Source organism: Nycticebus coucang, chromosome X (assembly GCF_027406575.1).
Source record: "Nycticebus coucang isolate mNycCou1 chromosome X, mNycCou1.pri, whole genome shotgun sequence".
Lineage (NCBI taxonomy): Eukaryota > Metazoa > Chordata > Mammalia > Primates > Lorisidae > Nycticebus > Nycticebus coucang.
In genome coordinates this window covers 179,402,566-179,417,823 of record NC_069804.1, presented here as the reverse complement: position 1 = coordinate 179,417,823, position 15,258 = coordinate 179,402,566, and the positions used below count along the sequence as shown (strand labels likewise).

General features: G+C 39.7%; 1 protein-coding gene across 1 annotated transcript in view; it reads right to left on the bottom strand.

The window, feature by feature from the left end:
- Positions 1-15,258, bottom strand: part of AFF2 (ALF transcription elongation factor 2) — a 485,141-nt gene that overhangs the window by 105,822 nt on the left and 364,061 nt on the right. Inside the window, exon 8 of the mRNA XM_053580856.1 lies at positions 8,839-8,935. Coding sequence (XP_053436831.1) covers positions 8,839-8,935 — 97 coding nt within the window. The remainder of the gene's footprint in view (positions 1-8,838; positions 8,936-15,258) is intronic.

The window sequence follows — 15,258 nt, the reverse complement described above, 5'->3', positions numbered from 1 at the left end:
CTCCCTCCGTCCCTCTTTCTGCTTTTCCTCCACCCCGCATAACCTTAATTGTCATTAATTGTCCTCATATCAAAATTGAGTACATAGGATTCATGCTTCTCCATTCTTGGGATACTTTACTAAGACTAATGTCTTCCACTTCCATCCAGGTTAATACGAAGGATGTGAAGTCTCCATCTTTTTAATAGCTGAATAGTATTCCATGGTATACATATACCACAGCTTGTTCATCCATTCCTGGGTTGGTGGGCATTTAGGCTGTTTCCACATTTTGGCGATTGTAAATTGAGCTGCAATAAACAGTCTAGTACAAGTGTCCTTATGATAAAAAGATTTTTTTCCTTCTGGGTAGATGCCCAGTAATGGGATTGCAGGATCAAATGGGAGGTCTAGCTTGAGTGCTTTGAGGTTTCTCCATACTTCCATAGGATTCATGCTTCTCCATTCTTGTGATACTTTACTAAGAATAAAGTCTTCCACTTCCATCCAGGTTAATACAAAGGTTGTAAAGTCTCCATTCTTTTTAATAGCTGAATAGTATTCCATGGTATACATATACCACAGCTTGTTAATCCATTCCTGGGTTGGTGGGCATTTAGGCTGTTTCCACATTTTGGCGATTGTAAATTGAGCTGCAATAAACAGTCTAGTACAAGTGTCCTTATGATAAAAATATTTTTTTCCTTCTGGGTAGATGCCCAGTAATGGGATTGCAGGATCAAATGGGAGGTCTAGCTTGAGTGCTTTGAGGTTTCTCCATACTTCCTTCCGGAAAGGTTGTACTAGTTTGCAGTCCCACCAGCAGTGTAAAAGTGTTCCCTTCTCTCCACATCCACGCCAGCATCTGCAGTTTTGAGATTTTGTGATGTGGGCCATTCTCACTGGGGTTAGATGATATCTCAGGCTTGTTTTGATTTGCATTTCCCTAATATATACAGATGATGAGCATTTTCTCATGTGTTTGTTAGCCATTCGTCTGTCATCTTTAGAGAAGGTTCTATTCTTGTCTCTTGCCCATTGATATATGGGGTTGTTGGCTTTTTTCATGTGGATTAATTTGAGTTCTCTATAGATCCGAGTTATCAAGCTTTTGTCTGATTGAAAATATGCAAATATCCTTTCCCATTGTGTAGGTTGTCTCTTTGCTTTGGTTATTGTCTCCTTAGCTGTACAGAAGCTTTTCAGTTTAATGAAGTCCAATTTGTTTATTTTTGTTGTTGTTGCAATTGCCATGGCAGTCTTCTTCATGAAGTCTTTCCCCAGGCCAATATCTTCCAGTGTTTTTCCTATGCTTTCTTGGAGGATTTTTATTGTTTCATGCCTTAAATTTAAGTCCTTTATCCATCTTGAATCAATTTTTGTGAGTGGGGAAAGGTGTGGGTCCAGTTTCAGTCTTTTACATGTAGACATCCAGTTCTCCCAACACCATTTATTGAATAGGGAGTCTTTCCCCCAAGGTATGTTCCTGTTTGGTTTATCAAAGATTTGGTGGTTGTAAGATGTTAGTTTCATTTCTTGGTTTTCAATTTGATTCCAAGTGTCTATGTCTCTCTTTTTGTGCCAGTACCATGCTGTCTTGATCACTATGGCTTTGTAGTACAGACTACAGTCTGGTAGGCAGATGCCCCCAGCTTTATTTTTATTACTAAGAACTGCCTTAGCTATACGGGGTTTTTTCTGGTTCCATACAATACACAGAATCATTTTCTCCAAATCTTGAAAGTACGATGTTGGTATTTTAATAGGAATGGCATTGAATAGGTAGATTGCTTTGGGAAGTATAGACATTTTAACAATGTTGATTCTTCCCGTCCATGAGCATGGTATTTCCTTCCATTTGTTAATATCCTCTGCTATTTCCTTTCTGAGGATTTCATAATTTTCTTTATAGAGGTCCTTCACCTCCTTCGTTAGGTATATTCCTAGGTATTTCATTTTCTTTGAGACTATGGTGAAGGGAGTTGTGTCCTTAATTAGCTTCTCATCTTGACTGTTATTGGTGTACACAAAGGCTACTGTCTTGTGGACATTGATCTTATATCCTGAAACATTACTGTATTTTTTGATGACTTCTAGGAGTGGTTGAGTCTTTGGGGTTCTCTAAGTATAAGATCATGTCGTCAGCAAAGAGGGAGAGTTTGACCTCCTCTGCTCCCATTTGGATTCCCTTTATTTGCTTGTCTTGCCTAATTGTATTGGCTAGAACTTCCTGCACCATGTTGAATAGTAAAGGTGACAGAGGACAACCTTGTCTGGTTCCAGGTCTAAGAGGAAAAGCTTTCAGTTTACTCCATTCAGTAAAATACTAGCTGTGGGTTTGTCATAGATAGCTTCAATCAGTTTTAGAAATGTGCCACCTGTGTCTATACTCTTCAGTGTTCTAATTAGAAAAGGATGCTGGATTTTATCAAATGGTTCTTCTGCATCTATTGAGAGGATCATGTGATCTTTATTTTTGCCTCTGTTAATATGGTGGATAACATTTATGGACTTGCGTATGTTAAACCAGCCTTGTGTCCCTGGGATGAAGCCTACTTGATCATGATGTATGACTTTTTTGATGATAAGATGTAATCTATTGGCTAGGATTTTGTTGAGAATTGTTGCATCTGTGTTAATGAGTGAGATTGGTCTGAAATTCTCCTTTTTGTTTGGGTCTTTTCCTGGTTTTGGTATCAGGGTGATGTTTGCTTCATAGAATTTGTTGGGGAAGATTCCTTCTTCCTCAGTTTTTTGGAATAGGAGTATTCTTAAGCAGCCCCTACACTGTCCCAGCATTGCCATACAACCTTAGAATACAGCATGGACACAGCTGCTTCCCAAATATCCCCAATGAAGAGATCAAAACACAATAATGGATGTAAAGAGAACACGCAGGATTTTAACAAACATTTTCACACTACAATCTCTATTGCTTCTTCACTGAAACTATGTATGTATGTGATTGTGCATTTTTGACTTTAAAGGAGTCATTAGAAGGTAAAATCGTATGTTAATAATGTTCTGTCATAAACCTGAGTCTCCATAGCTAACCACTGGACATCTTTAATTTGTATATTGTGATTTTTCCATTCTGGCCTCATGCTCCATTTTGCCATTTGAGGGATTAACACACATCTTACCTGCTCTGAGAGTATCTGTGCCAATAGTTCTGTGGAAGGTGGCAGTGGTGGGGCAGGAAAAGGTAGGTGCTCTGATTATAAGGTACTTGCAACTCAAAGACCAAGTTTGAAGCTGAGACATCGTGATCCTGCATTTCATTTTCATGTATGCTTAAATGCATTCTCTTGGGAGCCTTTATGTTCCTAACTATGCCATAAGGTCCTAGAAGCTGCTTGAAAAAGAACTGTTGTATACTTACTAAGCTTGGACTATCTAAGTTTCCTAACATGAGTCATGGTGAGATGATGCAGATGAGGTGATTTGGGGATATCTCCAGAACGTGTGTATTTTTTTAAATTGATCTAGTTCTGCATGAATGTAGGTAGCTACTTGCTTCTGAGAAGTTTCTAACTATGTCAGCTCACACTAATGCTGTGTTCTGGGCCCTTGGGGATATGATTTTGCAATTGTTTGTATGCTTCCCCCTAAGTGTTATGCCACAAATAGAATGAGTCTGCAAGTTTCTTGCTCACAGACAGAAGGCCCAAAGCTAACTGTAAGGTTTTCTGTGAGGTTCAGATGAGTCATAGCACTTAACTTGTACCTGGCACAGAGAAAGGGTGGCTCAAAAAATGGGAATCTCAGGACTCTTATTCCTGATGTTGCTAGAGGTATGACGGTCCCCATTATAAGTTGAAGCAATAGTACTCTATTATCTGCATGACAATATAATGTGTAACAGAAAATGATTTCAGTGATTTTTCAATAATTTAACTGTACAATTCCCATGTGACCCAGCAATTCTACTTCCTGGCACAGATCCTGAAGCACTGAAAATATGTCTGTGCAAATCTTGTATACAAAGATTTATAGCAGCACTATTCACAATAGACAAAAGGTGGAGACAACCAATATGTCCATCAGTTGATGACTGGATAAACAAAATATGGTTGATTCATGCCATGGAATAGCATTTGGCCATTAAAAGGAATGAAGTACTGATACATGCTATTAAATGGAAGAACCCGGAATACATTGTGGCAAGTGAAAGAAGCCAGACAAAAAAAGTGACATGGGGTGGCACCTGTGGCTCAAAGGAGTAGGTGCCGGCCCCATGTGCCAGAGTTGGCAGGTTCAAACCCAGATCTGGCCAAAAACTGCAAATGTTACCCACCATATTAACAGAGGCAAAAATAAAGATCATATGATCCTCTCAATAGATGCAGATAAAGCATTTGATAAAATCCAGCATCCTTTTCTAATTAGAACACTGAAGAGTATAGGCATAGGTGGCACATTTCTAAAACTGATTGAAGCTATCTATGACAACCCCACAGCTAATATTTTACTGAATGGAGTAAAACTGAAAGCTTTTCCTCTTAGAACTGGAACCAGACAAGGTTGTCCTCTGTCACCTTTACTATTCAACATGGTGCTGGAAGTTCTAGCCAATACAATCAGGCAAGACATGGAAATAAAGGGAATCCCAATGGGAGCAGAGGAGGTCAAACTCTCCCTCTTTGCTGACGACATGATCTTATACTTAGAGAACCCCAAAGACTCAACCACAAGACTCCTAGAAGTCATCAAAAAATACAGTAATGTTTCAGGATATAAAATCAATGTCCACAAGTCAGTAGCCTTTGTATACACCAATAACAGTCAAGATGAGAAGCCAATTAAGGACACAACTCCCTTCACCATAGTCTCAAAGAAAATGAAATACCTAGGAATATACCTAACAAAGGAAGTGAAGGACCTCTATAAAGAAAATTATGAAATCCTCAGAAAGGAAATAGCAGAGGATATTAACAAATGGAAGAACATACCATGCTCATGGATGGGAAGAATCAACATTGTTAAAATGTCTATACTTCCCAAAGCAATCTACCTATTCAATGCCATTCCTATTAAAATACCAACATCGTACTTTCAAGATTTGGAGAAAATGATTCTGCGTATTGTATGGAACCAGAAAAAACCCCGTATAGCGAAGGCAGTTCTTAGTAATAAAAATAAAGCTGGGGGCATCAGCATACCAGATTATACTCTGTACTACAAAGCCATAGTGGTCAAGACAGCATGATACTGGCACAAAAACAGAGACATAGACACTTGGAATCAAATAGAAAGCCAGAAAATTAAACTAACATCTTACAACCACCTAATCTTTGATAAACCAAACGAAAACATACCTTGGGGGAAAGACTCCCTATTCAATAAATTGTGTTGGGAAAACTGGATATCCACATGTAAAAGACTGAAACTGGACCCACACCTTTCCCCACTCACAAAAATTGATTCAAGATGGATAAAGGACTTAAATTTAAGGCATGAAACAATAAAAGTCCTCAAAGAAAACATAGGAAAAACACTGAAAGATATTGGCCTGGGGAAAGACTTCATGAAGAACACTGCCATGGCAATTGAAAAAACAACAAAAATAAACAAATGGGATTTCATTAAACTGAAAAGCTTCTGTACAGCTAAGGAGACAACAACCAAAGCAAGTAGACAACGTACACAATGGGAAAGGATATTTGCATATTTTCAATCAGACAAAAGCTTGATAACTCGGATCTATAGAGAACTCAAATTAATCCACATGAAAAAAGCCAACAATCCCATATATCAATGGGCAAGAGACATGAATAGAACCTTCTCTAAAGATGACAGACGAATGGCTAACAAACACATGAAAAAATGTTCATCATCTCTATATATTAGAGAAATGCAAATCAAAACAACCCTGAGATATCATCTAACCCCAGTGAGAATGGCCCACATCACAAAATCTCAAAACTGCAGATGCTGGCGTGGATGTGGAGAGAAGGGAACACTTTTACACTGCTGGTGGGACTGCAAACTAGTACAACCTTTCTGGAAGGAAGTATGGAGAAACCTCAAAGCACTCAAGCTAGACCTCCCATTTGATCCTGCAATCCCATTACTGGGCATCTACCCAGAAGGAAAAAAATATTTTTATCATAAGGACACTTGTACTAGACTGTTTATTGCAGCTCAATTTACAATCGCCAAAATGTGGAAACAGCCTAAATGCCCACCAACCCAGGAATGGATTAACAAGCTGTGGTTGGAATACTATTCAGCTACCATGGAATACTATTCAGCTATTAAAAAAAAATGGAGACTTTATATCCTTCGTATTAACCTGGATGGAAGTGGAAGACATTATTCTTAGTAAAGCATCACAAGAATGGATAAGCATGAATCTTATGTACTCAATGACAATTTGGGTCATGGTCGGGGTGGGGGAAGGGGAGAGCAAAGAGAGAAAGAAGGAGGGAGGGGTGGGGAAAAGAAGAGCAGAGAGAGGGAAGGAGGGAGGTGGGTGGGGCCTTGGTGTGTGCCACACCTTCTGGGGGCAAGACAGGATTGCAAGAGGGACTTTACGTAAAAAATGCAATCAGGGTAACCTGGCTTATTGTACCCTCAATGAATCCCCAACAATAATAAATAAATAAATAAATAAATAAGTGACGTGTTGCAGGAGTTCATTGACGTGAACTAGGCTAATCCATAGAGACAAACAGTAAATTAGTGGTTGTCAGGGGCTGGGGGGAAGAAAGAATGAGGAGTGACTATTTAACAGGTAAAAGGTGTCCATTTGGGGAAAACATTCTGATCTGGTGGTAGATGCACAACCTTGTGAATATACTAAATGTCATTGAATTGTAAACTTTAAAAAGGTTAATTTTATATTGTGTGAATTTTACAACAATAAAAATTTTGAAAAGTGTTGTCAACCCACATATCTTAGAATGAGAATGTTAGGCCTCAGAAAGCCAGAGCTCATCAAACACTAGTGTCATTATTGCCACCACTATTGCACGAGCATTCGCTTTTATTTTGGTCTAGAGCCTTACAGGCTTTTTAACTAAACTTCAAACTCTGCAAGGAGGGTTCATTTGCAAATGTTTATAATCCTGTGCCCATTTATTGCTTCCTGTACTCTGCTAGGGGGAAGAAGTTGTCACTTGGCTTCCCTTTAGATCCCCTAATTCAACCTCCCACCTAATTTTAACTGAGAGCCAAAGCCTTGCTGAGGCAGGCATGACCTCTACAGGCAGCATGTTGGGAATAGGTCCCAACTCAGCCATTCTGATCATCTGAGGGTCTTAGCATTTGCATAAAGTCAACCCCAGATGATTTGGGCCAACGGACACAATGTCATTTTTAAGGTAAATACAGAAATTAACAACTTTATCAGCTAAAAAGCGACTGCATTTATGTAATCAGATAGTGAAGAAGACGGTGCTCAAGATCTCCTTTCACTTATTGTTGAATTTTGCTTTAAAGCTTTCCATCAAAAAGTAACTTTTGATTTGTCAAAATTAATGATCTAGGATTATTTGGTACTGGATTTTGTTTTAATTACAAATATGATGCTCTTGTCATTGGTGAATTAAATGCAGACAGCAGAAATGGTAGTCATCAGAAAGTAGGTGTGCATTTTACAACTGCTATGAAGGCCATGACTCAAGTGGGACGGGGCCTGCTTGCATTCACTAAATATGCAGCAAGCCCCTGGGAAACAATTGCAAACTTGGCTTAGGCAGAGCCGTGTAGTCTGCACTCACCTTGTGCTTGTTCTTGATAAAGCGCTAAACTTGCAGGGATGTAATTTTTTGTATCTTATCAAAAATGCATGCACAATAAAGTAAAGACAGTAAAGGAGAGGAAAGTTTTGTCCACATGGCATTGAAGATGATTTTGATGATAAAAGTATAGCAGAATGGCAGGCATTACAGTGTGGTCACAACTGTAGAGAAGCTTTTCTTTTCAAGATCCTCCTCATGAAATATTTAGTGAATATGGAAATTTTATTTTTGTCTACTAGCTTGAAATAGCAGTGCATGAGCGTTCCTTAAAATGGACTATTTCATTCTGATAACTTAGCAGACCTCCCCGGAGGAAGGCCTTGGTCAGGTATTGGCTTTAAAAGGCAATACTTCTGTACTCCTATGTGAGGTTGTCAGTAATGCAGGAGGCCCACCCATTCGAGACAACTCTCTCTCACAGAGAAAATGCACAAGTATCACTGACACCACACACTACATTGTCGACTCATGAGTCATAAATGATACTTGACCTTTTCAAATTATGAAGTCCAGTCTCATTGGAAATGCTGAAGATACACGTTCCTGCCATCTCATTTGGTAGTAATGCACTGTCAATACTTATAATGTAGAATAGAAGAAGACAAGGGCAACAGCAAGCTTTTTTCCAAATGCCTTTTGCCTCAAGGGTCGTGTAAGCAGCAGGATGGTGTGTATTGATTCTTAGCTGCACTGGGAAGCAGTGGGTCTGGGCAAGGTGAATGGAGCAGTCACACTTAAACCTGGATTAATGAGTGTAGGCTCTCAGCTGCACGCGGGAGTCAGCAAAGGAAAGTTACACCTTGTCCAAGACAATAGTAGTCCAAGAGAGGGCAAGGCAATCTCTATTGCTTCCTGATGCCCAGTATTTGTGTATGAAAAGTAGAGAGAGGAGGTAAAAGCGGTTTTAAAGAGCTCAGCATTTCCTTACTATAGCTTTAATGAAAGCATGAGCTAATCCAACCTGTTCCAGAACACTATGCCCATCTTTGCTTCTTTCCATCTCCCCAAATCCCAGAGGCAAAGCAGGGGAAGCTTGTGGATGTCAAAACCCTTCTAGTTCCTCTTTCTCCCTCCCTCCCTTCAGGTCCCAAACCAAGCTCTAAGCTCTTCCTACCTGATAGAGCTCAGTGGCAGTACATTGTGTGGTCAAGGTCTTCACAGGCTCAAAGTCATCCTCATCGCTGCTCAACTTCAGATCATCCTCAAGCATCCTACAAAGAAAGCGGAGTGGCATTCCAGTTAGAAGGAGTCTTTTCTAAATCATCCTCCGATACATCTTGCAATGGGGATAAAATATTGGAGCTACAATCTGACAGCTGCAATTCTGTCAAAGGTGCAGAAGGAACCAAGATTCTTTCAGCTAATTAGATATTTGAGCTCTTATATTTATGTCATACTCTGCACACATCTTCCCTCTCTACTTTCCCCTAAATCAAGAGGAAAAAAGACAATTTCAGCATCTCCAGAGATGACTAGAGTCTATATATTTTTACTACTAAAAGTGCAATAAATGTACTGATCAATCACTGTGTAGGTGGGATGCAGCATTGGATCTCCACAGGACAAGGTGCTCTGAGCCTCCCATGAAAGAACAGGGGCATGATAACAGCCCCTAGCTGTAGAAGCCGTCATCGAAGCCTGCAGGGGCTCTCTGGATAGGCAATGGGCCCGCTGAACATCTACTGCTTTTCAGTGCCCTCCGTTGCTGGGTAGTTCAACGGCCACAAAAGAGCAGGGTGAGAAATGGCTAGTCATTAACCTTTTGATATATGACCCATCTCCTTCTATAAAATTTGATCCAAGGGATGTAAGCCCAAGTGGATAAGAAATCTTTCTCTCCGAAAGCAAGGCACATGAGAAAATACGAGTTGTTTGTTTCTGTGATGAACTTTACTCTCAAAATTGTTTATGGAACACATAGAGCCTTACGTTTCTACAGGGGTATGGATTCCCGTGCCATCTCCTGTATCTCTAATTGTGAGCTCCAGCAGGAGGAATGGCTTATTGTCTTAAAATTCCAGTGAAATAGCCTTCAAAGACCAATTGGTGTTCATATTTTATTTATTAAATACAACTTTAGACCCCATCCTCATGCTCCAAGATGGGGCAGTCTCAGCCTTTCTGGACCAATTACCATTTTCTGAGCACGTGCTATTCTTTGTAGCTTCTAGTTCACCGTCAGGGTCAGCTCCCAGGAGAGAACTCCTTTCTTCAACTCTGGAAATCCTATTTTTCCTCCATAGCCCAGTCAGATCCCACTTCTTCCACAAAAGCTTTCTATAAAGAACTCTCACATCATAAAGCTGACCTTTTTCCTCTGCCCAAGACCCATCTCACACTGCTTCCCACTTAGCTCCTCACCAGTCCCTTAATTCCCATGTGGGAAAAGGGGGGAGGAACAGCTCTTTTATCTCCCTGTTCTTCACAGCATCTTTCTGGAAATGAGTCCACTGGCATCATTTTGCAGACAAGGAATGAAAGGTTCAGAGAGGTGAACTGTTTTGCACACCATCACACAGCTAGCTATTGCTACAGCCAGTCCTAAAATTCCCATATCTGGATTCCCACCTGTGTGTTTTTCTAGAAGGGAAGCTGGAAGGGAAAGGACAGCTTCTGATGTGATAAACAGGGGAAACTGTTACTTTAAGGGTAATGTTCCAACATTAGAAAGAGATTCAGGTAGGGGTGGTATACAATAACTTTCCAAAGAGAGCAGAGTTCCCCACTTTCCTGCTCAGCCACATAAGACCAGGATGTATTCTCTGAGGTCTGCAGACCGAAGACTGATCTAAAAGATGATTGGTGGGAAGGACAACTATTCGAGTTAGTTTCAGATAAACTAAATTTGCAGGATTTGTGACTGTCCTTCAAGAGACTAATGAATGTTTTGACGATCTTATAGAAGGAGAAAACAATGTGCAGTGGTATTTCTTTTGTAGTTGTAGGCTTATGACTCTGAACAAATAATTCTTTACAACATATTGTGGGAAATTAAGGCTGCATCTTTATCGTAAGCTGCAAAACACAAACATTTAAAGACTACCTATACTTTTTATTAAAGGTTTCATTTTTCAACATGCAAAAAAGATCTACATGTTAAATTACATTTCAGTGTTCAAAAAAATAATGATAAGTGATTCCTACATTTAGAAGGTACATTTTCCATGACAGAGAAAATGTTAAGTATTTGACTGACAGCATGGAATTTGGTCCTTGTAATGACCCTGTGAAAGAGATGCTGTTATTAGGCTCACCTTCCTGATGGAGATTCTGAGGCTTAGAGAGGTCAACGAACTTGTGCATGGCCACATGGCTAGAAACCACAAAGCAAACATCGAACCCAGACCATCACAGAACTTGAGAATACACAATATTTTCCTAGAGAGTATAACTTATAAAGGATGATATTTTAAATAGCAAACAAACAAAAAACAAACAGCAATGACAAATCCCCTCACAAAGTATGTTAACATGAAGCTACGATATTTGGATATAACTGCTGGCTAATCATACATTCTGATATCGTGGGGAAGGCATTAATCAGCTCTGAGCCTCATCCGTGTCCCTCATCCATTCAGTGTGATAATACTTTGGCTCTCTCACAGGAGGGCACTGGTGAGCAGCACAGGCACTAATACATGTGAACAGGCTTCATGAAAGCATAAAATTAACACAGGGTACGATTCATTCGGAAAGATATCAATCATCTCAGTAGGAAATAATGCACATTGTTAATACTATTAACAAAATAAGCAGAAGGCTCCATGCACCTTTGCTCTTCTGTTAATTTGCTAAGCAATCTGAAGGTAAGCCATGGTGACCTGGGAAAGGTCTAAAGGCATCTCAAGGCCAGATCTAGAAATGGGCTCAGGGAACTTCAGGCTGTACTCTTCGAGCAGAACTAGCATATCCAGAGCCAGAGCACGGAGGCCTGAACTCAGCAGTTATTGTACTCTCCAATCAACTCCATATGATTTTAACATGGCAATGAATGCCCTCCAATGTACAGTTTGAAAATAGGCAGGTAATCTACAGAGTGACTGACATTAAACACACCCCCTACCAGGCAACAAGCTTGGTATAGATTTGGTTGTTAATAAAGGACAATTTGATGCATATATTCAAGTCCCGGTAAACACAAGTCAAGGAAGTAAATAGGCAGGATAGGAAGGCGAACTATCATTAGTTATCTCTGGAGATGCTACACATCCATTTCTTCCACTTCTTCCCTGACCTATTAAGCTTTATTATTGAATATACATGTACTTGTTTGCGTTTTCATCCTTGGTTAATGCTGAACATTACTCTAGGGAAAGCATAGGATAATGAAAGATTTTGGCTTTAATTATTGTAGCAACACTATTCACACCCACTGCAGCTAAGGTCGTCTCAGCATAAAAATGATAATCTCTTTTCATAAGGTTATAATTCTGTAGACAAATTCATCACACATTGGATACCACAAAATGTGAAAAACATGCTCATATAAATGAATGCCTGTGTGTCTCTTAAACAAAAATGGCAACTGTTGTTCAACTTTTCAATTAGAGGAAAACAGAATCAGGCAGACTTCCTCAGTGACACCGGATATTTTTTTGCAGGATCTAGTAGTTCATAATGTCCATCCTTGTGCAAAAATGCTGTGTGTTTATTATTACTATGACATGTAATTTCTATAGTATTAAGAAATAGAATAGTCCTTCAAACTGTTCATAAAACCAAATGCTTGCCCTGAGAAGATGATCATATAAAAGCCCTAATAATGATATTTGGGGCAGATGAGATAGAATCAACCAAAAGAAAATGAGCCTAATTCTCTTGGCCTCAAGCTGAACCTAGTGACCTCCAAGGGCTCTTTGCATTGGAACATTCTAGGACACCATGATGTGACAAGCCCTATGTGAACTACAAGCATAAGACCTGTCTTCATAAACTTCCCCAATTTATGTAATGAAATGCTAAGGTGATTTTGAAGAGGAAGAGACAGAGGGTTTGAAACATTATTACAGAAGGTTCCATGGATATGAAACCCTTGCTTGAGGCAGCATGGGATTAAGAGCAAGGGCTTGAGAGCCAGCTAGACCTGAGTTCAAATATAGGAATTTCTAATGGATTTGCTTCTTGATCCAGTTAATAAAATTCTCTGAAGCTCAATTTTGTCACATTTTCAAATGGGCAATAATCATACTTATACTGGAGGATATTTTCAAGGATTAGAAAGAACATATATACAAATTGCCTAGGTAGCTACAACTTTCATCTTGGTTATTATTGCTATTATTATTATTGTCTGTGAGATGGTACTGTAGAAGTGGGAACAATAAAAAAAATAAAGCTCTGGTGGTCCTAATCCATTCAGGGCTGTCTTGAGTTTCCTGAGATCATCCTGGAGTACTCAAGAGCCCAAGGAGGTTTGAAAGCTGGCTGTGAGAGGAAACAGCCAAACAATTCCAAGTGAGAGAGAATTTAAAGTAAGAGTGATCCTGATGTCATAGTCCTTATACCTATGGAGCTACCTGTAGATCTAGAGAAATAAACCAGTGATGGCTCCCATCGGAAGGAATGCTCGCCTTTCCTTTAGGCCTGGTAGTAGTCTCAGGAGGCAGTTCCTACACATACCTGGCCCTAACCTTTGTATACAAGACTGTATATAAGTCTGTTAGTTGATCTAGAATCCTTGTATGGAAAACACCATCAGGACACTGAGGTGTTTTCAGAGCCTGCAAGCCTGCAGTGCATTTTTGTGAACTAAAAAATGGTGTTCCTCTGGACAGGCAGCATCACTTTATACTGGCCAAACTCCAGCTTGCAGGTGTCTGCGGTGCTAGTTGCAATGTTGGTGGCCAGTTTTCAGCTGTATCCTGTCTCTTATAGTTGCATGTACCTGTAAGTGCTATCTATTTCATTGTGTCACTATTATTTCACCATGTCACCTAACCACATAATGGAGATATCTACAACATCCTCAACATATGGCCATATAGCCTTTGTCTAATGGATAGCTGAAATGTCTTTCTGTTGGTCAGTATCGTTAATTGTGAGAACACTCTGCCAGTTCGGTGTTGCCATGTGCGTTCCTGTACCTTCCACCCAGGAGCTAGAGTTTTGTTCTCTATACTCCACGCCCAGAGACTGGACTTTCAATGGTGTTAGAGACAGAACCAGTGCTGCGACCTTGGTCACACAGGGGAGGGAAGAGGCTATTTGACTTAGGTTTCGGACTCTTACCAAAAATGAAAAGTCACATCCTCTGACCCAAATAGTTTGGGGTTTTCTGGTTAGTTAGCTTAAATTATCATCGTCTTCCTAACTACCCCCAGCTAATAGCAATCAGAGTAAGTTTTTATTGGTTCCAAATGAAGAACACAGCTGAGTTATGGGGAAATACCACGGCCCAGAGAGTGTGAGGGATGCCTGAGGACTTCGGCCATCTCAGTAGGCACTTTCTGGTGGGCCCTCTTCTATACTAACTAGTAACTTAGCTCTCTTGACTCCTTTAAAATAATAACTTAGTAAAATAGTAACTTAGCTCTCCTTGACTCCTTTCTTTTCATAAAATAAGCTGGAAGGAATTACTCAGGGAAATATATTTTTTCCTATCTAGTGTTTTATAGTCTTTGCAGCATTTAATAATCTTTTTTTTTTTTTTTTTGTAGTAAGGCAGGTGATGAGGAAGAGATGGTGATATTTTTCAGAACATTCATTTTGTTTCCCTGCAGCAAAGGTGCTCAGCCTTTTTTTCTCAGGAGGAACTGAATACCATTTTTTCATGGAAGTTTCTCATTCGATGACCATCTCAGTGAGAATGCTGGAAAATACTGATCTGAAGGCTGTGGAAGTGACAACTAGTTTTAAAATCTATACTGTACTTTATAGGGACAAATCCCTGAGGTCTATGAGCTGGGGCTCTCTGGCCCTATGTCACCAACTAAACCACATTGCACACATTGTCACGGGCATGTGGACAAGGGAATGAGTGTCTTCTGTAGCTCAAGGCCTTACAGAAGTTTTAGAAAATAAACATCTCATAAGATTACCCAGGTTCCTTAGAATGAGAACTAGATGTTCCAGTAGAGACCATCAAGTTCAGGAATTGGCCAACTGCAGCCCTCAGTGTAAAGTAGCTCTCTCTCTGTTATTGTATTGCCTACAAGTTAAGAACAGTTTTTACATTTTTAAATGAAAAAAATCAAAAGAATAACATTTCACGACACATGAGAATTATATGAAACTCAGATTGCACTATCCATAAATAAAGTTTTATTGGCACACAACCACTCCTACTTAGGTGTCATCTATGTCTGCTTTTGAACCACAATGGCCAGGTTGAGTAATTGCAATAGAGAACAAGGCCTAAAAATATTTACTCTCTGAGCTGTTAGAGAAAAAAATAAAAGTTTTCTGACCCTTGCTTAAAGCCACCGGTTTTCAAACTTTTAAACTCAAAATATCCTTTCCCAAGCCACCAAATGAAATCTTATTAGAAATTCCAAATGAAAACTAGAGTATAGCACTTTGCTTTGGAGAGCCCCTG